Source organism: Hakea prostrata, chromosome 7 (genome assembly GCF_041222555.1).
Source record: "Hakea prostrata isolate BN-2017 chromosome 7, UWA_Hpros_2, whole genome shotgun sequence".
Taxonomy (NCBI): domain Eukaryota; kingdom Viridiplantae; phylum Streptophyta; class Magnoliopsida; order Proteales; family Proteaceae; genus Hakea; species Hakea prostrata.
This window is the reverse complement of record NC_142606.1, coordinates 61,580,662-61,604,391: the sequence shown is the minus strand read 5'-3', so window position 1 is coordinate 61,604,391 and position 23,730 is coordinate 61,580,662. Positions and strand designations below refer to the sequence as shown.

Below are 23,730 nucleotides of genomic sequence, written 5' to 3'. Positions count from 1 at the left end.
GAGTGTAACGCCATTGAATAATTCCATCTCATGAGAGTCTCATTTGGACTTTCATAAGAGGTGGGGAAAACTCCCGAGTGGCTACCCGAGCGAGGTCCCGAGTGTAACGCCATTGAATAATTCCATCTCATGAGAGTCTCACTTGGACTTTCATGAGAGGTGGGGAAAACTCCCGAGTGGCTACCCGAGCGAGGTCCCGAGTGTAACGCCATTGAATAATTCCATCTCATGAGAGTCTCACTTGGATTTTCATGAGAGGTGGGGAAAACTCCCGTGTGGCTACCCGAGCGAGGTCCCGAGTGTAACGCCATTGAATAATTCGAAGAGATAGATGTCGACAATGAAGACGTGGATTTATTGAAAATCAAATGGTCTTTCGACTTTACCTGCAAATGTTACATATTTGGATTAATTCTATTGATAGAATTTCCGAAGGTTCATGGAATTCCAAGTTCGATCAATTGTCTCGCCCGTGGCCAAGCTTTTTAGCTTGTAGGTTCCTGGTTTCGTCTCTTGTTCGACGAGATAAGGCCCTTCCCATGTGGGTGAGAGCTTGCCTTGGTTTCTTGGGTCTGAAGCCGCAACTTTGCGCAAAGCACTAAGTCACCCGTACGATGTCTTCTATTTTTTACCCGAGCATTGAAGTATCCAGCTACTCGGTTTTGATATCTTTGATTCCGGTATTCTGACATGCTCCGTACTTCGTCTATTAGATCAAGATTACTCTTCAAGCCTTCTTCGTTTGCTTCTTCATTGAAGTCGGTATATCTCTTTGATTCGCCAATACCTCCACGGGGACAAGTGCTTCGTGCCGTAGGCTAGCCGAAAAGGTGTTTCTCCCGTAGGAGTTCTAGCCGTGGTGCGATATGACCAAAGGACGCTTGGTAATTCTTCCACCCATTTGGTTCGACTTGTCTCCAAGTGCTTTTTTATTCCATCCAACAGCGTCCGATTGGTTATTTCAACTTGCCCATTGCTCTGCGGATACGCCACGGATGATGTTCTATGCTCAATGTGATATCTTTCACAAAAATTCTTGAAGCCGGCTCCGATAAATTGCCTTCCATTGTCGGTCACAAGGATCTTTGGGATTCCAAATCTGTAGATGATTCTTTCTTGAAAGAACTTCTCCATTTGTTTCTCAGTAATGGATGAGAGAGGTTCGGCTTCCACACACTTAGTGAAATAGTCGATTGCCACGACCAAATATTCTCTATTGTTGGCAGCCTTAGGGAGCTTTCCCACCAGATCCATTCCCCACATGGCGAAGGGAATCGGACTGGAGACAGATGTAAGAGGGACAGCCGGAGTCTTCGGAACAGATGCATGAAGTTGACATTGCTTGCATTTTCTGACATATTCCACGGCATCTTTCTGAATAGTCGGCCAATAAAGGCCTTGGCGTATTATTTTATGGGCCAAAGCTCGGCCTCCCATATGCGCTCCACATATTCCTTCGTGTACTTCGGCTAAGGCATATTGAGCTTGAGAAGGGCCAACACACTTTAGAAGAGGCTGTGTGACCGATCTTTTATAAAGTTGTTCTTCAATAATGGTGAACTTCCTGCTTGATTTTTAATCGCCTTAACCTCCTTGACGTCTTCCGGAAGGATATCGTTCTTCAAATATGATATTATTGGGTTCATCCAACTAGGCTCTTCTTCAATATCCATCGCCTCGGCCTCCCGAATGCTAGGAATTTCTAACTGTTCAATATAAACGGCTGAGCCTAAGGTCGAATATTTGGATAAAGCCAACTTGGATAACTCGTCTGCTACTTCATTTTCCTTTCTCGGAATTTGCTTTATCTCAAGATGATCGAAATAATGGCGACAATCATCAATTTTGGCTAAGTAATTTGCCATTCTTGTTTCCTTTGCCTCGTACACGCCACGAACTTGATTCACGATCAAGCATGGAGTCGCTTCGGACTTCCAATTCTCGGACTCTTAGGGCTCGGGCAAGTCTTAGTCCTGCTAGTAGGGCTTCATACTCGGCCTCATTATTAGAGGCTTTAAAGTTGAATCTTAAAGCATAATGAATAGTGAATCCATCCGGGCTGATAAGCATTACTCCTGCTCCACTCCCCGAAGAGTTGCTCGAGCCGTCAACATGTAAAGTCCATAACTCTGGACCGAGTGAATTTTTTACTCCCGAACTAGGCATGCTATTCTTAAGAATGAAGTCGGCCAGAACTTGTCCCTTTATGGCTGGACGAGTTCTATACTCAATTTGATACTCGCTCAACTCAATAGCCCATGTGACCATTCTTCCGGTTAAGTCTGGTTTCTGTAGTATCTTCTTCAACGGGAAGTTGGTCAAGACTACAATTGGATGAGCTTGGAAGTATGGTCTGAGTTTCCGAGATGCGATTACAAGTGCTAAGGCTTGTTTATCCACATCCGGATATCGTGTCTCGGCATCTATTAAAACATGACTTATGAAATAGATAGGGTTTTGTGAAGTACCTTCTTCTTTTACTAAGACCGCGCTTCTTCGTCACTGGGAGAAATGGCTAAGTATGTGAATAATTGTTCTCCCGTTGAAGGTCGGGCTAAGAGAGGTGGAGTCCCGAGCTTCTCCTTCAATTTCTCGAACGCTTGCTGACATTCATCGGTCCATAAGGTATCCTTTGCCTTCCCGAGCTCTTTAAGAGCTTTGAAGAAAGGCAAACATTTCTCACCCGATCGTGAGATAAATCTGTTTAAGGCTGCTACTCTTCCGGTTAGGCATTGGATGTCTCTAACCGTCCTTGGCGACTCCATCTCGAGCAAGGCTTTGATTTTCTCCGGGTTTGCCTCAATTCCTCTTTGGGATACCATAAACCCAAGGAATTTTCCGGAAGAAACTCCGAAAGCACATTTCTCCGGGTTTAACCTCATCTGGTATGTTCTCAAAGTATCAAAAACTTCTTCAAGATCTTCCAGATGACTTCTTCGGACGATACTCTTTATGAGCATATCATCCACATATACTTCCATATTTCTTCTTATTTGGTCTTTGAAGACTTTGTTTACCATTCTCTGATAAGTGGCCCCAGCGTTCTTCAACCCGAATGGCATTACTTTATAAAAGTAACTTTCTCGATCCGTCATGAAGGCCATATCCTTCTCGTCCTTGGGATTCATCATAATTTGATTATATCCCGAATAAGCGTCCATGAAGCTCAATACTTCATGTCCTGCTGTAGCGTCGATCAAAAGGTCGATCCGAGGAAGTGGATAGCAATCCTTTGGGCATGCTTTATTCAAGTCTATGTAATTTGTACACATTCTCCATTTGCCATTGGCTTTCTTCACCATGACTACATTCGCCAACCAAGTTGGGCATTCTATGGGTTTTATAAAACCCGATTGCTCTAGTTTCTCCACTTCGGTCCTGATGGCAGCATGTTTCTCGAGCGAAAAATTCCTTCTTTTTTGGATCATTGGAATTGCATCGTCCCTTATCCATAAGCTATGTTCTGCAACTCTTCGATCTATTCCGGGCATGTCTTCGGCCGACCATGCGAATACATCTAGATTGTTTTGGAGAAAATCGGTGAGTTCTTCCTTGAATTCCGTAGGTTGTTTGGACCCGATCATAGTCCCTCTCTCGGGAAGATCCGGGTGAAGTTGAATTCGCTCAAGCTTTTCAACTGGTTCAGCTCTCTGCATAGCTTCTTCATCCTGGTCATCCCGAATTTCAATACTCATTGTATTGCCCGATCTCTCGGCTTTTTTGACTTTCTTAAGATAATTCACATAACATTGTCTGGAGAGTCGCTGATCAAGAAGAGCACTCCCCGACTCCCGCTGTGGTTGGAAACTTCAACTTCATATGTGTTGGAGAAACCACCGCCCCTAAGGCGTTAAGAGTTGGCCTCCCGAGTAAAACGTTGTAAGCTGAAAGGTCTCGAACCACCATGAATGTTGCTTGGACGACTGCATCCCGAGGGGAGGTCCCGATCCTTAGATCCAATTGGATAGTCCCTTCGGATATGGCGGACGACCCGGCGAACCCATATAAGTGAGTCCCGCATGGAGTCATCATCTCGTCCTCAAACTTCAATTTCTTAAATGCTTCATAAGATAGTAAGTCGGCGGAAGATCCCGTGTCCACAAGAACTCGGTGAACTTCTCGATTTGCCAATTTCACTTTGATAACTATAGCATCGTCGTGAGGAGAAGTGACGCCCTTGAGATCTTCGTCGGTGAAGGTTATTGGATCTGGGCATAAGTCATTTCTTCGTTTTCTTGGCAATTGCATCGATCCAACGAACCGTGCCTTTTGCTTCGCCTTCTTAATGGATTCTTCCGTCGGATTTCCCAAAACGATGTAAATGGGGGAAAACTCCCGAGTGTCGGGTTTCTTCTCGGGATTCTTATCCGCCCTCTCGGGACTTTTGGATCTGAGTCTTTTAGTTGATCTAGGTGGGGACTTCTCTCGATCTTGTCGCTTCTTCTGAAGATATTTTTCAAGTTGCCCTATCTGGATGAGCTTCTCGATCTCGATCTTTAAATTTCTGCACTCATCCGTATGGTGACCGTAGTCTTTGTGGAAACGGCAATACTTTGTCATATTCCTATCTTCGGGTCGGGCTCTTATCTTGCCCGGCCACTTCAAATTGTCGTTATTTCTGATCTGTAATAGAATTTCTGACCTCTTAGTATTAAGAGGTGTAAAGTCTCCATTAGCGAGTCTTTCTTTCCAAACTCCCTTTTTGTCATCTCTTGCCCGAGCATTTGAATTTTGACCTCTTTCTCCGTAATTCTTCTTTTCCTTTACGCCTCTCGTAGACTCTTCCCGGGCTTCGATAACTTCTGCAACCGTTGCTTGTTTTTGGCATTTCTTGAGAAGGGCTCCACAAGTCCTCGGCTTGTCTTGGAGCAATACCTCGAGCAAACGTCTTTGGGTTATTCCACTCCATAGCGCATTGTACGCCACTTCATAGGGAGTGAATGTCGGCATGATAAAGTTCGGTGGAATAGGTGCTCTCATGACTCCTTCTGAGAAGGGTTCTCTATCAACCACATCATAGTCGTCATCGAGGTCCCGATCATCAAGCCGTCTCTCCATGGCATCTAATCTTCTCCCGAGACCATGCGCCTCTTGACGCTCTTGCGGAGACCGAACACTTCCGAAATCAGAATTGGGAAGTTGGTCCATGAGAAGATCCATATTGACTAACCGACCCTCTCGGGTTATTAGATCTAGAATGGCCTTTTCCGTGGCTTTCTCCTTCTTGCTCCCGAACTCCTTCATTTCTGCGCCCTTTTTTAGGGAAATCTTGAGTTTGTCTAAGCCCAGCCAAACGGTGGAACACACTTCCCCTCGACCGATCCTCTCGGGGACGTGGCTCTTCAATATGCACTCCTTGAGATCTTTCTCCAACTCGTTCGGCTGGCCTTCTTGGTATTCTGGGATTTCTCCTTTCTTCATTCACCAGACGTTGCCTATCCCGAGTCTGACGGACGGCTTCACGTCTTCGTCCCTCTTGGGAATTTCTGGGGGGTCCGGATGGTACCCCGATCTGATGGACTAAGCCTCGAACAACTCCTTGGAGTTCCAACATTTGTTGTTGGACTTCTCTTTGCATATTCTGCAAATCGGCCACTGTTGCTGGAATTGGAAGTTGACTCAAACCGCCTTCTCCAAATGGAGTTGGAATAGTTACCGGGGGATTCTGCGGAACTCCTTCTTGACCTTCCTCTGGAATAGGAATTTGTCGATCTAGAGAAGGGAGAGTTTGTTCTTCAACACGTCCGTTTTCTGTCTCCCTTTCTCTCGCTCGAGTGAGAATTTGAGAACTTGCCACCTGAGGTGTGGTACGTCTTGTCATGACTTTTTGTGACGTTTCCCACAGACGGCGCCAAATTGTTGCGTCTAGAACTTCTTCGAGAGCCGGATATTGAGATGACCACCTTAAGAGCTCTCCAACTAAGTTGGAATAACTGAGATGTCTGCACACACAAAGAAAGCAAGAACGGTCCGGCCTAGTTTTGGCCGGGGAACCGCCTCCGACGCTCAAATCAGCCTAGGTAACAATAATGGTTCTTAAGAGAGTTCTCAAGAACGTAATGAGTAAGTACTCAGATGAAAGTTCTCGTTACCTTTCTCCATGTAGGAGGTAGGTTTATATAGAAGTTACCTGGAGGCGGCGATTCCTTAAGTTCCGGATCGATAGTTGAGGAGTGAGTGGAGTAGTGGAATAACGGCTCCTTCTTTGTCGCACCTGATAATGCCGTTATGCTGACTCACCTCCCCAATTCTCGGAATAGATATGCTGAGTGTTTATGCGTAACTAACTCTTCTTGACTTAGTCAAGAGAGTCTTCTGAGAAATGCTAGAGTTGGATATAGATATATATTTTCCCCAAGTGTGGCACTTCTCCAACGAATAAATGAACCTGCCCAAGAGGGAGGTATCTCTCCCAAATGAGGCCCTCGGGACCTTCTCCAACGAAGAAACGAGCCTGCCCAAGAGGGAGGTATCTCTCCCGAATGAGGCCCTCGGGACCTTCTTCAAGGATGAGATGCACCCGCCCACGGGGGTGCCTTTCTCTCCCGAGATGGGGACTCGGGACTCTAGCTCCCCACAACAGTTTGATACAGCACTGTAAAGGTTTGGTTTCCTGGATATAATGATACTGATAAGCAAGAATTTGGCATATATGTAATCTGTCCAGAATAAAGCTAAGAATGCTATGAATAAATTTGGATTGCTAAATGCTACGTAAAGAGCAGTAATTAAAAATTTTGACGCATCTATTGATTACCAGAACAGAGTTAATAAAATTGTGCTGCCACTTTGTTTCTCATAAATGGTCGTTGCTGCAGCAGAAAAAAATGAAAGGTATGTGAAACATGTATAAAAGAAGCATATTTTGCATAATAGAAATGTGATCATCCTTAGCTAGCATTTAGTAGATACATTATCCAACCAATAAAAATAATATTCTCATATTTCCAAAGGTTTTTCATCCTAAAGTGGAGTAACATGAAGTTGTTTGCAGTGTTGAAATCTGCATTCTTAACTTGGAGGTCGATAAATAGTGCTTACCTGCATTATCTTGATATCATATTTTGGCTCCTGCTAGTCTTAACGTTTGTTTAATTATGTTGTAATTGCTTAAGACTTGAGTTGTTAATGTAGTTGTTTCTTCTTTTCTCCATTTCATTAACATGCAATGGATGTTATAGGTTGCATTTTTGCCATTAAAAGGTTAAATTTGATGTGTGTTATACTTTGCTCTAGAAGACATGTCAAGGCCACACTCTTGCCACTTCATGGAGTCCTCACCAAACAGCTGTGTCCTCTGCCGCCTGCTGGTTGTAGTTGCAGCAGTTGTCACTGCAAAAGTTTGAAAATAATTGAAAATGATATTTACCTCCCCTCTAACCTAGCCTAATGGCATTTATCTCTCCTCTTACCTAAAAACATTGCAACTATACCCAATCTGTCAGCTTTGCTGTTAAGTCATCCTAAGAGACAAATTTACCATTTTGTTCTTAAACCCCTAAAATTGTCCCCATTCCTAACCTCATAGAGGTGGGTGAAGGAATACTTCCCCACATCTTGCAGTGCCCTACCAGTTCCTCCCAGCTCCCCCTCGCCCTGACCCCCCCCCCCCCCCGCCCCCCCCAAAACCACCTCACCTTCAGAACCGTAGCCCCGATCAAAACTCTCCCCTCTGGTCCCAATTTTCACAGTTCAATCCTTTTCCAAGGGGATCCAAAACTTCAATATGGAAACAAACAGCAAACAAGATTCAGAGAGAAGGATATCCTGGGTGAGCATTCTCTTTCCTCTCCAGGCTCCAGCTTCTGTCTTTGGCATGTTATGATGGCACTGCACGCTTAAGGAAAGGATGATACCATCAATAGGAGACTTCAAAAGCAGCTCTTTTTACTTAATGACTTCTCACATCAAAGTTCATAGCCGGCTTGCTTCTTATAAGTGGGTTTCACTGGATTTGCTATTTCAATAGATAGCTGTCTTCCCTCTCTTGTGGCTTTCTTTGGCAGCACAGCATGAAAGATCCATTTGACCGGTTTCATACCATTCCAATCTTATTCCTCAACCCCCCCCCCCCCCCCCCCACCCTACATTCCACCTTCCTTCTAATCTCTCTTGCCTCGTTGATTTCTGAGCTTTACCCTCATTTTTGCTGTCCACCAACCCAGAAATGGTGATTATGCATTCTGTTTCTTCTCTGTCCTTGTCTGTGAGGTCTTGAAGATCTAACTTCATTGGAGACAATGATCTGCAATGCCATAGAATAATTTTATCTGTTGGATTTCGATTCCATTGCCATTGGGCTATCCTTCCTTCTAATGCTTTTTTCTTCTCTACCACATTATGACCCTCTGAGACCATCAAAACCTAGTAGTCACTAACTTGGATTTCCATATAATTGCTTTCCAAGAGTTGGGTTAGGTTTCAGCTGGAATTTAAAATTTAGATCTTCAATAGTTATCTTTAGTTTTCTTTTTTAGGTTCTCATGCTTACATTCACGGTTTCTCTCCTTTGGTAGCTTTGATAACCATGATACTTTCCTCACTGTGTACTCACATAACCACTAGTCTCTACAAGCTCAAGTGCTTTTCTTGAACTTATTGAATTCTCCACTTTCTAAAGAGCAGGGGGTAGAGGGCAAAGGGGGTACTGGTGAGGTTTTAGAAAGGAAGAAGTTGGGTGAAGGGGGTATTCCTTCCCATACCTCTATGATATCCTCATATCCTCTTGTTGATGTAACTAGGAACCTGGGTAAAATTTGAGAAAATTCTTTAGAGTAATTTCTATTGTCCCATGTGATGTAGGCCAATATGGTGAATCTATTCATCTCATTGATGGACAAGTCCCGTGTAGTTCAGGATTCATTAGAGAAGGTGAAAAATGGTAATGTTCAGGTGTGTATTCAAAAGTTAGCCATATTGTTTTTGTTGGTTGGAAGATTGTGAATTACGAGCCCCTTTTTGTTGCTTTCTATTAAATTGTCTCAGGTTCCTTAATTGATTTACCAAGTTTTAAATCAAGGACATCTTCCATGCTTCTTTATTCTACTGGGTGCCTTTTGTGACAACAATGGTGATATTGATGGGCAATCTTTTGTGTACTGTTATTTGGGAAGTTTTTTGCATCATGGGTTCTGACTTTCTCTTACTGTGATTCTGCACATTTAGCTGGGTTTTTGGATCTGATGGTGATAGAGGCGAGTTGCAGTTTTCAGGGTAGCACAGTGCCGTTCGGCGTTCACCCGTTGTTACTGTCATTGGGTTGAGTCTCTTCGGAGACATCCCATTAAAATTGGAATGTCAATTGGGTTGTAATACATACAAGGCAGATGCAGTGAAAAGTTTCTTCTCAGTGTTCTTGGTGATTTAGATTGTACAAGAACACACATTTACCATGCGATTGAATCTGAACTCTGTCGTGGAATTTGACATCTGAACAGTAACCTATCAGCCTGGCTTACAAAATGGATATTCAAAAGGTTGGTAGAGGTCCTGCTCGGGCAAGGTGCTGGCAGGGTGGACCAGAGTTGATCGTTTAGCCTTTCTACAGTCTTGTGGATGAAGTGGGCACTCAAGGAATTGAGCCTTTATCATTTGCTAACATCCTGAGCTTTGATTCTCACACCAAAAGACAACCAGTGTCAACGAAGCCATCACGGAAATCTGTTCTGCACATGACTTTGTCAGGGTTTTGAGGCTTGTTATCCATAGAACTTACACAAGGACTATAAGGCTGCGTTTGTTTGCAAAGGTGGGGTGGGAAAAAAAAATATGTGGGTCCCACATGTAGTGGGGTGAGGGAAAAGAAAAGGAAAGGAAAGGGTTTTGTGGAAAAGTGATGGGGTGGGTCCCATTTTTTACTTTTTCCAACTTTCTCACAAAATTCCACTAAATATGTGGGGTTTTAAAATGAATCCGGATCAGCGACCCCGACGTTTGTGCTCCCCGGACGCCTCCCTGCTCGACACGTGTTTATGAAAAAAAAAATTAATTTACGTTTTCGACTCCGTTTCCGTTCCGTCTTCCGTCTTCTACGATTTTAAAACTTCACAATTATTTATTTCGTTTCCGCTAAAAGTAATTTTCGTTTCAACTTCTTCTTCTCCGTCTCTCCTTCTCATCTCTCATGCCTGAAAACCAAACCCAGTGAAGGACCATCGACTACTTCTCTGTTTCAACTTCTTCTTCCATCGACTACTTCTCTGTCTCTCTTCTCTCTTCTCTCTTCTCATGGCTGAGAACCGAAGCACCTGCAAAAAACCCATCTTCCAGTCTCCGTCTCCATCTCCTTCTCTCTTCATGGCTGAAAATCAAACCACCATTTACAGAATCGTGTTTTCATCTCCATTGACACAATTTAATTTGGTTTTCCGTTTTCTACGATTTTAAAACTTCACAATTGTTTCTCATTTTGAAACTTATTTTACCATTTTCTAATTTGGTTCCTGCATTCGTTTCTATCTTCTTCTCCTCCGTCTCTCCTCTCTTCATCCCCAGCAGTGATTTTCTCATATTATGCTGAAAATCAAAACAGTAGTGACAGAATTGTTTTTTCATCTTCATCTCTGAAATCAAAACACCATTGCCGGTTGCTCACCTGTTATTCTTATTTTAAATCTTTTAAGATTTTCTGATTTTCTTTCCTGCTAAAACATAGATTCTTATTGTTTTAGTTCTTTTTCTGTCTCTCTCCTTCTCTCTTCCAGTGGATCATTTATCCATCCGCAGAAAACCCATCTTTCCATCTTTAATTTTTTTCTTAAAACGTTGTTACAAATTTCTTATTTACTTTCTCTGAAATACGTTTGTTGCTCTCAGAAAAATGGTGACATTGAAGAACCATGGAAGTCCATTCTTTCCCATAAAAACAGAGTTGTAGAAAACACACAACATAAAAATAAAAAAGAAGAAGAAAGAAAACAGAGTTTTTTTTTTTAAGGTGAGACTTTGTACACACCAAATCAGAGTTGGATTGAAGGTGGGTTGTGTACCACTGTTATGGTTTGGGGAAGAAGCACTATGAAAATTTAGGATCCTCTCCAACTAGGTCATGCTGCCCCTTTGTGTGCATAATTTCAATGAGTCATGCTGACCCTTTGTGTGCAAACTTCAGCAAGGAATGTTGTGAGAAAATGGCACATGTTAACTTCTTCTGTTATAATTCATCTCACCCTCATCTTGAATTCTTACTTGAGTTGATCAATTAAACCTATGAGATGCAGCAGAAGAGAGTTGAGATTGCACCACAATGTATCTGAATGGAAAACTGAGTGCCACCTGTTTCTCATCAATTGGTTTGTGAAGACAAAGTTTCTGATTTCTATTTGTTCCTTTGGTTTATATAATAGCAGCTGGCTTATATATTGCTAACTACCAAATAACACTAACATCAATAGTATCTACATACAGTTACACAACCTGTCATAACAAAGTTTACTTGGTATTTCTGCATAAGGCACATCAAAATATACTTGTAGATAAGGATGAATATTTTAAGAAGCTACATAATATATTAATAGTAAAAATGTAAGAATAACATGCTATCATCTTGGTGTACAAGCAGTTAAAGTCCCTTGGTGTAAATCCAAGACTATGCATTGGTGAAGGTAGTCTAACAAAGTCAGTTGGTTATGAACGCCACATTGAAGAGTTTATAACAAGTGTAAGAAGCAGAGGGGTTAAATGTAAAGGCCAAGATTTGGTGGGAACAAGAAACATTTCATTCCAACTACAATAAGATGAGTGAATTTGTTGAACTTGAACTCCAAAATGTGAAGCAGCATTTAGCCAGGTCTTCACCTACAGCAACTAACAAGGCATTCAAAATTTGGGGTACATTGTTCTTTTCCCTTTCTAAGCAAAATGCAGCTCCCTCTTTGCACAAGTTCAAAAATTCAGGCTTCCAGTGCTAGATGGTGTGATTGAATTCCTGCAATAACTAGAATTAGTGAAGAAAGATTAAAAAGTTCAATTCAATCATTTAAAAACAAAAAAAATCTCACCTTTGCTAGCACTTATCATTTCTCATTCTAGCATTGTTATTCCTCTTGCCGCTTCAACTGAAGCTCCAAATCCTACAAAATATTTGAAAATTATTACAGCAAATGCTACTTAGTGACACATGACAATTGAATAACAAATGAAGTAGAGCATGACAAACCAGGTGAAATTGATAACTAACACTATAGAGGGTGGTGTTTGGTAACACAATTGTGAAAGGAAGCTTGTTAGTTAGAATAATTTCAATAAAAGGTTATGCATTAGTAATTAGAATAGTTCTTACCATAGACATTCCTTGAGGGTTAGTAACATGTTGTGAAACAAGAGATGAGAAGGCATATTGAAATTGTACAGGACCACTAAAAGTTGATGGGCATGGCAATAGGTTTAGTTGGCTTTGTGCTTGGGTAGATGCTTGGTTGCTTCTTTTTGAGATTTCACTTTTTGGCCCTGTAAGCAAATGGAAAAAAATACAAAATTTTCATCATCAGTAAAACAAAAGCATTGGAACACAAAAACAGAAATTAACATTTACTTGCCTTTTTTAGCTTGACCATTTCTTGGGTTTGTAGACTTATTTTTTCTTTTCTTCTCCACAATGCTTACCTTTCTACCACCTGGTCCACCATCATATTTTGCTTGAATTCCACTTACTTGTTGAGACATTTGATCGCAATGGTTTAATGCATTTCTTTTAGGCTCCCATTCTAACTCTTGTTTCAAAATTTCTTCAACTCTTTTTTGTCCATCATTCAACAACCTTTTCACGAACAAAGTTGCCTTTTCACTATTGGCAGCTTGTGTTGCAAGGTTAACACTTTGATGGCATATGTCACTATATCGGGAACTTGTGCTTGTATCCTCTTGAACAACACAACCATCATTATCACTTCCCATTCCAACCTTAGCAGATTTTGTCCATCTTTTCAATATATATCTAGGTGGAAGTGTGTAAATCTTTCTCTCATTGAGTACTTTAATGACATGCCTACATTGAATGCCCATGAACTCAAACTTTTTACAAGAGCATGTAATTGTATTGTTAGAAGAGTCAAATGTGACTGATCTCTCACAATTTCTCCTTTCCTCAGAAACTTTATATGTGCAAATTGGCCTTATCTCTCCAACAATATTAGAGTGACATGCAATCCATCTTTTGTATTCTTCTTCAAACATACCATAGATGTTCAATGTGTAATCTTTGGCTGCTTCCTTTAACATTGCCACATCAGCCCATAACTTTGGAATCTTATGATTGGAGTTAAAATCCTCTATCAGTTCATCCAAACGTCGTCTTTCAATTGCCTTCTCATACCGCTTCAAAAACCGACTCAAGTTGTATTTTCTTTTCAAGTACCTCTTAAGATAAGCATTAGTACTCTCACTACGTTGAGTGGTTGTCATGTCTGCACAGAAATGTTCTCTTCCATATACTAAAGCCCATTTCTTTCGAATTGAAAACAATTCTTTCAACCACTTATTTTCTTCAAGATTGAACTCCTTTAACAATTCATCCCAAGCAAAGAGAAATTCTTCTTCAGTTTCAGGACCATATATGACATTCTTGAACTTTTTCTTAAAGCTAGGAGAATAAGCAATGGAGAGGTTTTTAGCTGCATTTAGGTATATATGCCACAAACAAAGGCGATGGCACGTATCTGGCATTACAGTGGCAACAGCTTTCCCTATGGCAGCATGTTGATCAGTAAGAATTGTTTTTGGCGCTTTTCAGACATAGCTTTTAAGAATGATTGAAATAACCAGACAAAAGATTCTGTTGTTTCATCCAAAAGCAATGCAGCTCCAAAAAATACAGTTTGCCTATGATGATTTACTCCAACAAAAGGAGCAAATGGCCGACCATATTTGTTTGTTTTATAGGTTGCATCAAAACAAACAACATCACCAAAGAGAAAGTAATCTCGAACTGACCTTGCATCCACCCAAAAGAAATTTGTCATTTTATCATCTTCATCAACTTGAACACTATGGAAAAACATTGGATCTTCTAGATGTTTATTTTCCAAATACTCTAAAACAGCTTGAATATCTCCATTTATCAAATCCTTCATGCGTTTGCTACGCAAATGATTTTTGTAATCTCTTTTTGTAAAGCCAAGGTTATCATGTCCACCAACTTCCTCACATAAGCAATCATACCCTTCTGTAGGTGATATTCCTGAACCATCAAATGTTGAAATTTTTAAAGCTTGTGTGGGCTTTATAACCCTATGTGATCTAAGCAGAAATGCTTCCTTTTCAGTTGCAAAAGAATGATTGTGTTCATATTCAATTTTAGTAACAAACCACATCCCATCAATGAGTTTTACCACCATTCTTGCTTTACAACCAGTTCTGGTCTCTGCTTGACTCTTTTTCAAATTACGAGTCCTTTTATCCACTTTTCGAAATCCTTCTCTTGAACATTCAAATATTCTTTTCATTACCAAGCCTTTTCTTGTTTTTCCAGATCTACCTTTACGGATGCTAAAACCTACTTTTTTGGCATATGAATTATAAAAATTGTAAGCCTGATCATCTGATACAAACTCCATACCGACTAAGGGAATCACATTTTCTAAATCTTTGCCTCTTCTTGAAATAGGTGCACCATTGATATTGTCAATCCCCATTTTCCCTTTTGTAATGTGCTCAATATTTTCTTCGATTATTACTTCTTCTTCATTACTCATCTCTGAATTGCTCTCACTACTAATATTCATAGTACCTCTGTACATGATCAATGTAGTAATATTTAAGTAGATAGATTTGAAAGAACAAAATATATACTGAAAATATTTAAGTTAAATATCCTTTAACAAGAGATCGATAGTCACATAATATAAACGAGTAAAACACTAGTAAAAAACAAACTAAACAATTGTTGGATTCACCAAAGGAAATGCATATCCATAGGCTAGTGGCAAGCTTATTATTCATGTGGATCATGATCCCACCAACAACACACCTATATCAGTAAATAACTTCAAAGCAATCCAACTAACTACTGAAGCAAACTCATCCAATTTAGAAAAGACAGACTCTCCTTTGGCTGTATTGGAGAGTCAAAAACACTCAAAGTGATTCAGTCTAAATTAAATCATGGCCCCTCTCTCCCTCGTCTCACTTTCTACACTTGCAGAGCTTTCAAAATTAAGATATACAAAAGTACTATCACTACTGGGTGAAGTGAAAAAAAAAAAAAAGTAGCATAAAAGACATCAACATATAAACACACAATCATGATTGGATTTTGATCTAATCCTATTTTGCCCAAAGGGATTAAGGAACCAAAATAATAATGACAATGATATTCCAATTCCATGGGAGTACAATCCATACCATCTCCCTCCCCACACCACCACTAAACAAAACTTTGGGGAAAACACAAAACAATTAACAGCCAAAGACCACGGATCATAATCTTCATTAGATATAACTCCATTTTGGTTCCCATTAGATTATATTTGACCATGGAGTTGTTCATTTGTTAGCCAAACCAAGGATTTTATTTCTGCAAAGACATTCATTATATTGAAACAGAGACACCTTACCTTTCCAAATGAGCAATTGGGTGATTTTCAGCCAATAGAGAGAGGTTCAGCTGAGCATCAGGCCAGGGAAAAGGCACAGCAGAAGAGAGAGTGGTCGTTTCCTTGCTGGTCAGTTCTTCATTGCTGCTTTGGTTCTCAACCATGAAAAGAGAAGACAGAGAATAAGTAGATGGAGATGAAAAGATGGATTTCAGTTCTTCACTGCTGGTTTGGTTTTCAGGCATGAAAAGACAAGGAGATGGAGACGAAAATATGGATTTTTCGTTGCTACTTCGGTTCTTAGCCAGAGAAGACAGAGAAGATGTAGATGGAGATGAAAACACGATTCTGTCAATGGTGGTTTGATTTTCAGCCATGAAGAGAGAAGGAGATGGAGACGGAGACTGGAAGATGGGTTTTTTGCAGGTGCTTCGGTTCTCAGCCATGAGAGGAGAGAAGAGAGACAGAGAAGTAGTCGATGATGGAAGAAGAAGTTGAAACGGAGAAGAAGAAGTTGAAACGGAGAAGAAGAAGTTGAAACAGAGAAGAAGAAGTTGAAACAGAGAAGTAGTCGATGGAAGAAGAAGTTGAAACGGAGAAGAAGAAGTTGAAACAGAGAAGTAGCCGATGGAGAGAAAAATATGGCTTCGTTCACTGGGTTTGGTTTTCAAGCATGAGAGATGAAGAGAGAAGGAGAGACGGAGAAGAAGAAGTTGAAATGAAAATTACTTTTAGCGGGAAACGAAATAAACAATTGTGAAGTTTTAAAATCGTAGAAGACGGAAGACGGAACGGAAACGGAGTCGATAACGTAAATTAATTTTTTTTTTTCATAAACACGTGTCGAGCAGGGAGGCGTCCGGGGAGCACAAAGTGCTCCCCGTCGGGGTCGCTGATCCAGATTCTTTTAAAATAGCATGGGGTGGGAAAGTTGAACTGTCACATCAGCAGACAAGGTTCCTTGAATCTCCCACTTTCCCACCCCAAGCAACCAAACACTCTACCATTTTAGGATTTAAAGGAAAAGTAAGAAATTTACACATTTTTCAAGAATTTTCCCACCCCTTATTTTCCATCCCACCTTTATTCCAGCAAACAAACGCAGCCTAAGCCATAGTTAATTGAAATGGAAATGCAAGACCCACACCGCAAAATTAGAGGATGCATCTCTTGTGTTGCCTAAATCCAAAAGGTCAGATAAATTTGCTTGCAGCAGATATCATAAGAGTCTTTGTTGCTTGCTATAGATATCTGCACTTGCATTACATTGGAACAAATAAATCCCAATAATCAATAATTCCAAGGACATATTTAAAAAAAAAAAAAACAAACAAACATCATATGCAACGACTTCAATAGGTTTGATTTCTTACCAGAAAATTAAATTACACATATTTGTAATTTGTCTAACTTCAAGACTGCAACAGCTTTTGAGCTTGAGATCAATAACGTGGGGGTGGAGATAAGCATGTCATAAGGAACGTGATGTAATTGCTTCTCCAACCTTATCGATTTCTAGCAATTGAGTATAAAAATAGGTGTCCCCCGTGCAAAAAGGAAGGAAGGAAAATAGGTTATCTTTAACCTATGATATGGTGCAATGGTATTTTGATTTTTGTTTTTTTTGGGTACATGGTTTAATGGTAACATTTGCTTTTAATGACTATACAATTCAATCAAAGTTTCCTATTAAGTGGCAACAACAAAAAAAATTGATTACCATACCAATTAGACATAAGGAGTGTTTCTCTTCATGGTGATTTGGAAGAAGAAATTTATATGTAAACTCAACCTGGTGTTACCTTTTCCTTCGTACGTGTTACAAATAAGATATACATATGTGGACACACACACAAGTACATGATCGGATGATCACTCGGCCTATCACCTGGTTTATAGGTTGGGACTAGTCCCGGTTGAATGAAACCAATAAGGAATCCCACATTTACGCTAAGGCAAAAAATGACTGTTAACATGAATGGAAACTCCTAATCAGGGGCTCATCCCAAAAACAGCTAGGCAAGCAAGTATATGGGATTTTGTCGATTCTAAGAAAGGTAACCAACACATTATTTAACAAAGTTCCAATCCTTCGGTAATGACACAAACTTTTTCTGGATCATCTCTGAGCAGACCTTGCTCTAAATCCTAGTCTGATCCCGACTGACTTAGCCATCAGAGACGGTTACCTGGCATCCTAGCCAGCCCAGGTTTAACTTTTTTTGCAATAGTCATTCTTCTACAAGTCGGGACATGGATCAGATATAAGACGCAACAATCTTTAGTGCCGTCTGTGGGAAAGAAAAACAAGTCATGACAAAGCGAACGAGCAATGACGGACGAGCTACTCGGCGAAATCCGGTTGCAAGGAATCAAAACCTAGACGATCAAAATCTAAATGGTGGACAAAACTCTCGAGATGATGGAGGTCAGCGTACCACTTGGGATGACACTCGAGCAATCCCAAACCCTTTTAGGGAGGGTACGTCAGCGCAATCCCAAGGGCCAGCTACCGCCGCAGATCTGAACGAGATTCGGAGAGAGATGCAACACCAAATGCACGAGCTACTGGGCTAAATGCACCAGGTAGGAATCCCTCAAGGACCCCCACACAACACCCAAACGGGGAGATTGCAACGAGCTACCCGAGCGACAAGGGGTAGCCGGTCGCCGAACACAATCCCGGCTAATGATCAAAGGAATAAGCGGCGTGACACCCAAGCAGATAGAAGACCTGGAGAAGGTACGAGGGTTAGTGCCTTCAATCGACTCTCACACCTCAGGCAAACCCAAAATCTTCCCCCCCCCCCCCCCAATGAATTAGGTTGACCAAGAGGGAGAGAGTCATCCATAAGGACTCTCAAATGAGTCTTGCTCCACGAAAACCAGATAAAAAATGAGAACATCAATCCCCTGATAGCGTTCAGCTCAGGCAAGTACCAGGTCATCTGGGCAGAACCGGTTGGGCCAGAATTGATTGCGAAGGAGGGGTAGCAGAGGTTGAAAGGAAATTAGAAGACCCGAATCATGATGAGGGCTTCTATGTGGTCGATCGGGAACCTTTCTCAAACGAAATAATGAACATGCCAATCCCCGTCAACTTTATTATGCCAACATTCACTTCGTTTGAAGGAAAAACTAACTCGAAAGAACACATAAGTTACTTTAAGTCCGTCATGACCGTCCTAGGTCGCGAAGATGAGTTACTCAATCGTACCTTCTTGGCATCTCTGAAGGGACCGACAATTAAATGGTTCAGCAGTTTGAAGCCCAGCTCCATCGACAACTTCAGAGAATTGGCCAGAAAATTTATAGCCAGGTTCAGGAGTGCGATGGCAACAAGAAGACATCTGATAGCCTATTCGCCATCAGGCAAGGCAAGAACAAGTCCATTCGGGACTATCTGAAGCGCTTTGATGAGGTATCATAGAATTGGACGATCAAGTAGCGTATAGCGCCCTATGGAGTGGCATCACGCACAAGAGACTCCTAGAGGTCTTGCTGTTGGATAAACAAAAAACTTACGGAACATTATTTCACAAGTGTCATAAACAAGCAAGCTTGTACGAGGTAATCAACGCCCAAGTAAAAGCCAACAAAGACCGCAAGCCAGACCGTGAGAGAGACGAGCACTCCAACGCTCGGGAAAAAGGGACTAAAGGAAAATGGAGAAGAGACTCAGGCCGAAAAGGATACACCCCTCTCAACACCAAGCCTTCGAAAATCCTCATGTGAATTCGAGATCAGAAGTCCTTGAAATGGCTCAGGAAGCTACACTCCCAACCGGAGGATCAAGACATGAGTAAGTATTGTCATTTCCCTAAGGACTATGGCCACCACACAGACGACTGTCGAAGTCTCAGATCCAAAAATAGAGAAATTAATACAATAAGGCAAACTTGGTCAGTTCATTAAAGGCTCGGGACACACTCAAGTCACCCAACAACCTGAAAAGACCCCGATCGTTGAGTCCAAGCAAAACAACGAAAAAAATCCGAGAAGGGAAAGATCGGGAAGAGACTCCCATGTATGTGGTGTTAGGGGGAACTATTGTTGTGTCGATCAAGAAAGCAAAGCAAAAAGCCCGATTTGTGGAGGCCGTGCACTTGCCGAAGAAAAGAAGGAACCAATCTTGTCCAGAGCCAATCACCTTCACTGACAAAGATCTGGATTGGATAGCACTCCTCATGACAACATAATCATCATAAAGCTAAGGTTGGCCAACCGGGAAGTCCACCGCGTCTTAGTAGACACCGGTCTTTAGTCGACTTGCTGTCATTTGAGGCATTCAAGAGGTTAAAACTGGAAGATGAAATGATGACTCCTTGCGCAACCCCCCCTGTATGGGTTCATATGGTCTTCGGCCATAGCAGAGGGAACAATTCAGCTTGATCTAAGGATCAAGACCTCACCCAGGGATGCATCGGTTTGGGCAAACTTCATGGTAGTACGAGACTTGTCAGCGTACAATGTGATACTCGGGCGGCTGACGCTTAACATCTTAGAAGCAGTAGTCTCACCCAGACACATGAAGCTCAAGTTCCCGACAGAGGCAGGAGTAGGAGAATGCAAATCCGATCAGTCTATGTCCTGACAATTTTATGTCAACTACCTGAAGAAAAGGCGGAAGTCTGAAGGATCAAGAAGTGCACTTACCATCGAAGTTCGAGATGACTGGGATGAGGAAAACATGCAGAGGGCCGAACTGGTAGAGAAGCTAGAAAGAATCCAATTACACCCTAAGTATCCGGAATGTCGGACGATGATCAGGTTAGAACAACCTGAACTTTTCAAAAAAGAGTTGATTGAGTTTTTGAGGGATAACTTAGACATTTTCCCTTGGTAAATAAAAGTTATGCTCTGGATTGATAGGAGGGTAGTTGAACACAAACTATTGATTTAGAAGGATGCAATCCCGATCATCCAAAAGAGACAAAAATTTTCATTGGAAAAGCATGAAGCAATTCGAGTAGAAGTGGATAAACTAGAACGATCGGGCTTCATTGAACTAATCGAGTGCCCACCCTAGCTGGCTAACAGCATAATGATCAAAAAAGAAAACAAGAAATGGAGAATGTGCATTGATTACACTGACCTCAACAAGGCTTGACCGAAAGACTACTACCAATTACCCTGGATAGATGTACTAATCGTCGCAACCACAGGTCACAAAGTACTCAGTTTCATGGACGCTTACTCGGGGTATAACCAAATATTGATGAACTGGGATGATGAGAGACACACTTAATTTATGATTGATAGGGAGAGCTACTACCACCGGGTGATGCCGTTTGGGTTAAAAAATGCAGGGGCAACTTACCAAAGGGTTGTGAACAAGATCTTCAGAGATCAGATCAGGAAAAACATGGAGGTATACGTTGATGACATGCTCGTGAAAAGCTTGGTTCGAGCGACACATTTGACAAACTTAGAAGAAGCACTCAACATGTTGCGAACCTACCAAATGTGGCTAAACCCAGAAAAGTGTGCATTTGGGGTATCATCCGGGAAGTTCCTCGGGTTTAGGGTATCTCAAAGAGGGATCAGAGAGAACCTTGAAAAGATCAAAGCCTTGGCATAAATGTAGCCCCCAAGGATGATAAAAGATATCCAATGCCTAATCGGGAGAGTGGCTGCACTAAATAGCTTCATCTCCAAGGCGAGGAGAAAAATGCAATTCATTTTTTAAAGCTCTGAAAGCCACTTCATAGAAAGAAGAAAACATATGGACCGAAGAATGCCAGATAGCATTCGACGAGTTCAAAAGGACTCTGGGGACAACCCGAGTATTGGCTTGTCCTTCACCTGGCGAGAGTCTCACTGTTTAGCTAGCCATCTCACCAATTGTGGTAAGTGCAATCTTGGTTAAGAGGGATACAACAAAAAATCTGTTCTATTATGTGAGCCACGTACTCATTGATGCAGAAACAAGGTACTCAAACATTGACGAGCAAGCTTTGGCCTTGTTGGTAACCTCACGGAAGTTAAGGCCCTACTTCCAAGATCGTTGTGATGACCAACTTCCCGTTGAGAAAGATCTTACATAGACCAGATGTAGCCGGGAGACTAGTCTGCACAGCTAAAAAACGTTGTGAGTGAGACATAATCTTTGGAAGAAAGCAATTAGGAGACTTCTATTAGCAAATAGCAAATTTTTAATATGGTAATGGAAAAAAAAACATATGTTTGGTAATATGGTCTTCATATCAAGAAATTCTACATCGATGACAAGCTTCTATGTTAATAGAGCCTGAATCGGTTCTTTAGTAGCTTGTTTAATGAACCCTGCACTTCCAAGAGACATTAAACATCAAGAAGTAGCTTAGAGTTTATTAGTTTCCTTAGTTGCAACTTGCAAAGCTTATACTTTTTATTCCTTAATGGTGATGAAATCATTCTCTCATTCTTAGGTTGGTAAGTTTCGTTTTAAATATTTTGCCCTACTGAGTTATATGTCGTCTTCTATTAATTTGTGCTGTACCGAGTTATATGTTATTTTTTATTACATTCAGTTCCTTCAACTGCTTTGATTTCTTTGCTTCCATTTTTTTATATATTGTACAACACAAGTGCCTACCATATATTGTCAGCCTTTTCTTTTCCTGTCAAGAAGGGCATATGTTGCATATATTTGTATATTTTTTATTTAGGGATAAGGTTCATCCCTACCACCTCATATTCATGTTTAAATTCATATTATGATTTTCAAAGGAGAAAGAAAAAAGTAAATATTTTGATAATAACAAGAAGGGAATGTGAAATCAGCTTTACATATTCCATTACATTTTCTTAACGAACATAGTTTCTCACAATTGCTTCACCCACTTAAATTCTTGATGCTCCATTTTTGTCAGTCTTGCTAAATGTTTGATTCATAAGTCAATAAATTTTCGAGGAAGCTTAAAAGTCAGCTGATATTGCATTTAAATACTATTATAACTTTCTTTTTTCAATCATGGATATTCTGTTTAACCTCATTTTGTTTTATAAATTATATATATTTGGGTAATTTTCATCTGGACCTCCTGAGGTTTGGTCTATGTCATTTTTAGTCTAAAAAAATTGAGACTTTGCATCTGCCTCCCTTGTACTATAGAAAAAATCAATTTAAGGACAAATTATCGTTTCTATGACAAATTTGCCCTTATTATTATTTTTTTTAAATTTAATTTTTTTTACTTTTACATTTGAAGGGATTAAAGTTTATTAATTCACAAAATCAGACCTTACTTCGTTATTCGATTCCCAAATCCCTGGTTCTACCTGTTGTAAATCTTTATTTTTTAAATCCTAGTTGATTTAGTATTTTCTCTACTATCCTCTATCATTCGAGAGAATTGTAATCGCTGGTTTTCAGATTCAACCAGAGAATAACCAACACCTCCCTTTCACTGTAAATTCATTTTTTATATTCAGAAACTTATCAATTTTCATCAAAAACAAAATGGCACCGCCGGAACTGAACAAAGCTACTTCCCCCGCCTGTCGGAGTTAAATCCGCCGCCGACACCCCCGCCTCATCATCGTCTCCCACAGCCAGCACCCCCACCGCCGCCGATGGTCCCGTTGTTGACGGTGCTGCTGCATCTGGCCCCGCCGCACCCGCACCTGCTCCTAGTGCCAGCTGCAAGACCACCATCGCATCTTCCATTGGATTCTTTGCCGCAGTTGCTGCTGGTCTCTTCTTCTTCTAAGCGCCACAACCCCCATTATAAGTATCACTACTAACAGGGACCGTAAGAACCCTTATCACCTTGTAATCGCCGGTGGTAGGGTCATAACCAAATCCGTAACCAACTCCAAAACACTCACAGCAAAACGTAGTATCTACACTCACTCACAGGGGCCAACTCTATGTGTTCTTGTAGATGGATTAAAAAGGAATGCGGGTCTCTCGCTCTGATATCCATCGTCATCGAGAAGCATATATATTAAGCCATTACAGGAAGCCACATCATAGACTTCACAAGATAGCTGAAAACCAAATTCTACTCCTACCGCCGCTTCTCCTCCTTGTTCACAATCATCTTGGTCTACTGAAGTGACTTGCAGGGCACCGTGTTCATAATCTTGGTTTATACTTTATAGAGACAATGCTTAGGTTGTGACTTGTTGCAATGGATCAGGTGAGATGCATCTTAAAAATCCGGATGGTCTATCATTTCAATTTGTTATAATCATTATCAATCCTAATCTTCAA

The 23,730-nt window shown here is 41.0% G+C and overlaps 1 protein-coding gene across 1 annotated transcript; it reads right to left on the bottom strand.

Annotated features, from left to right (window-relative positions):
- Positions 1-12,035: 12,035 nt before the first annotated feature.
- Positions 12,036-15,976, bottom strand: LOC149011588 (protein FAR1-RELATED SEQUENCE 5-like). Its single transcript, XM_089160802.1, is given in 5 exon segments — positions 12,036-12,071; positions 12,281-12,447; positions 12,537-13,727; positions 13,730-14,727; positions 15,552-15,976. Coding segments are annotated over 5 exon segments (2,817 nt in total).
- Positions 15,977-23,730: the final 7,754 nt, after the last annotated feature.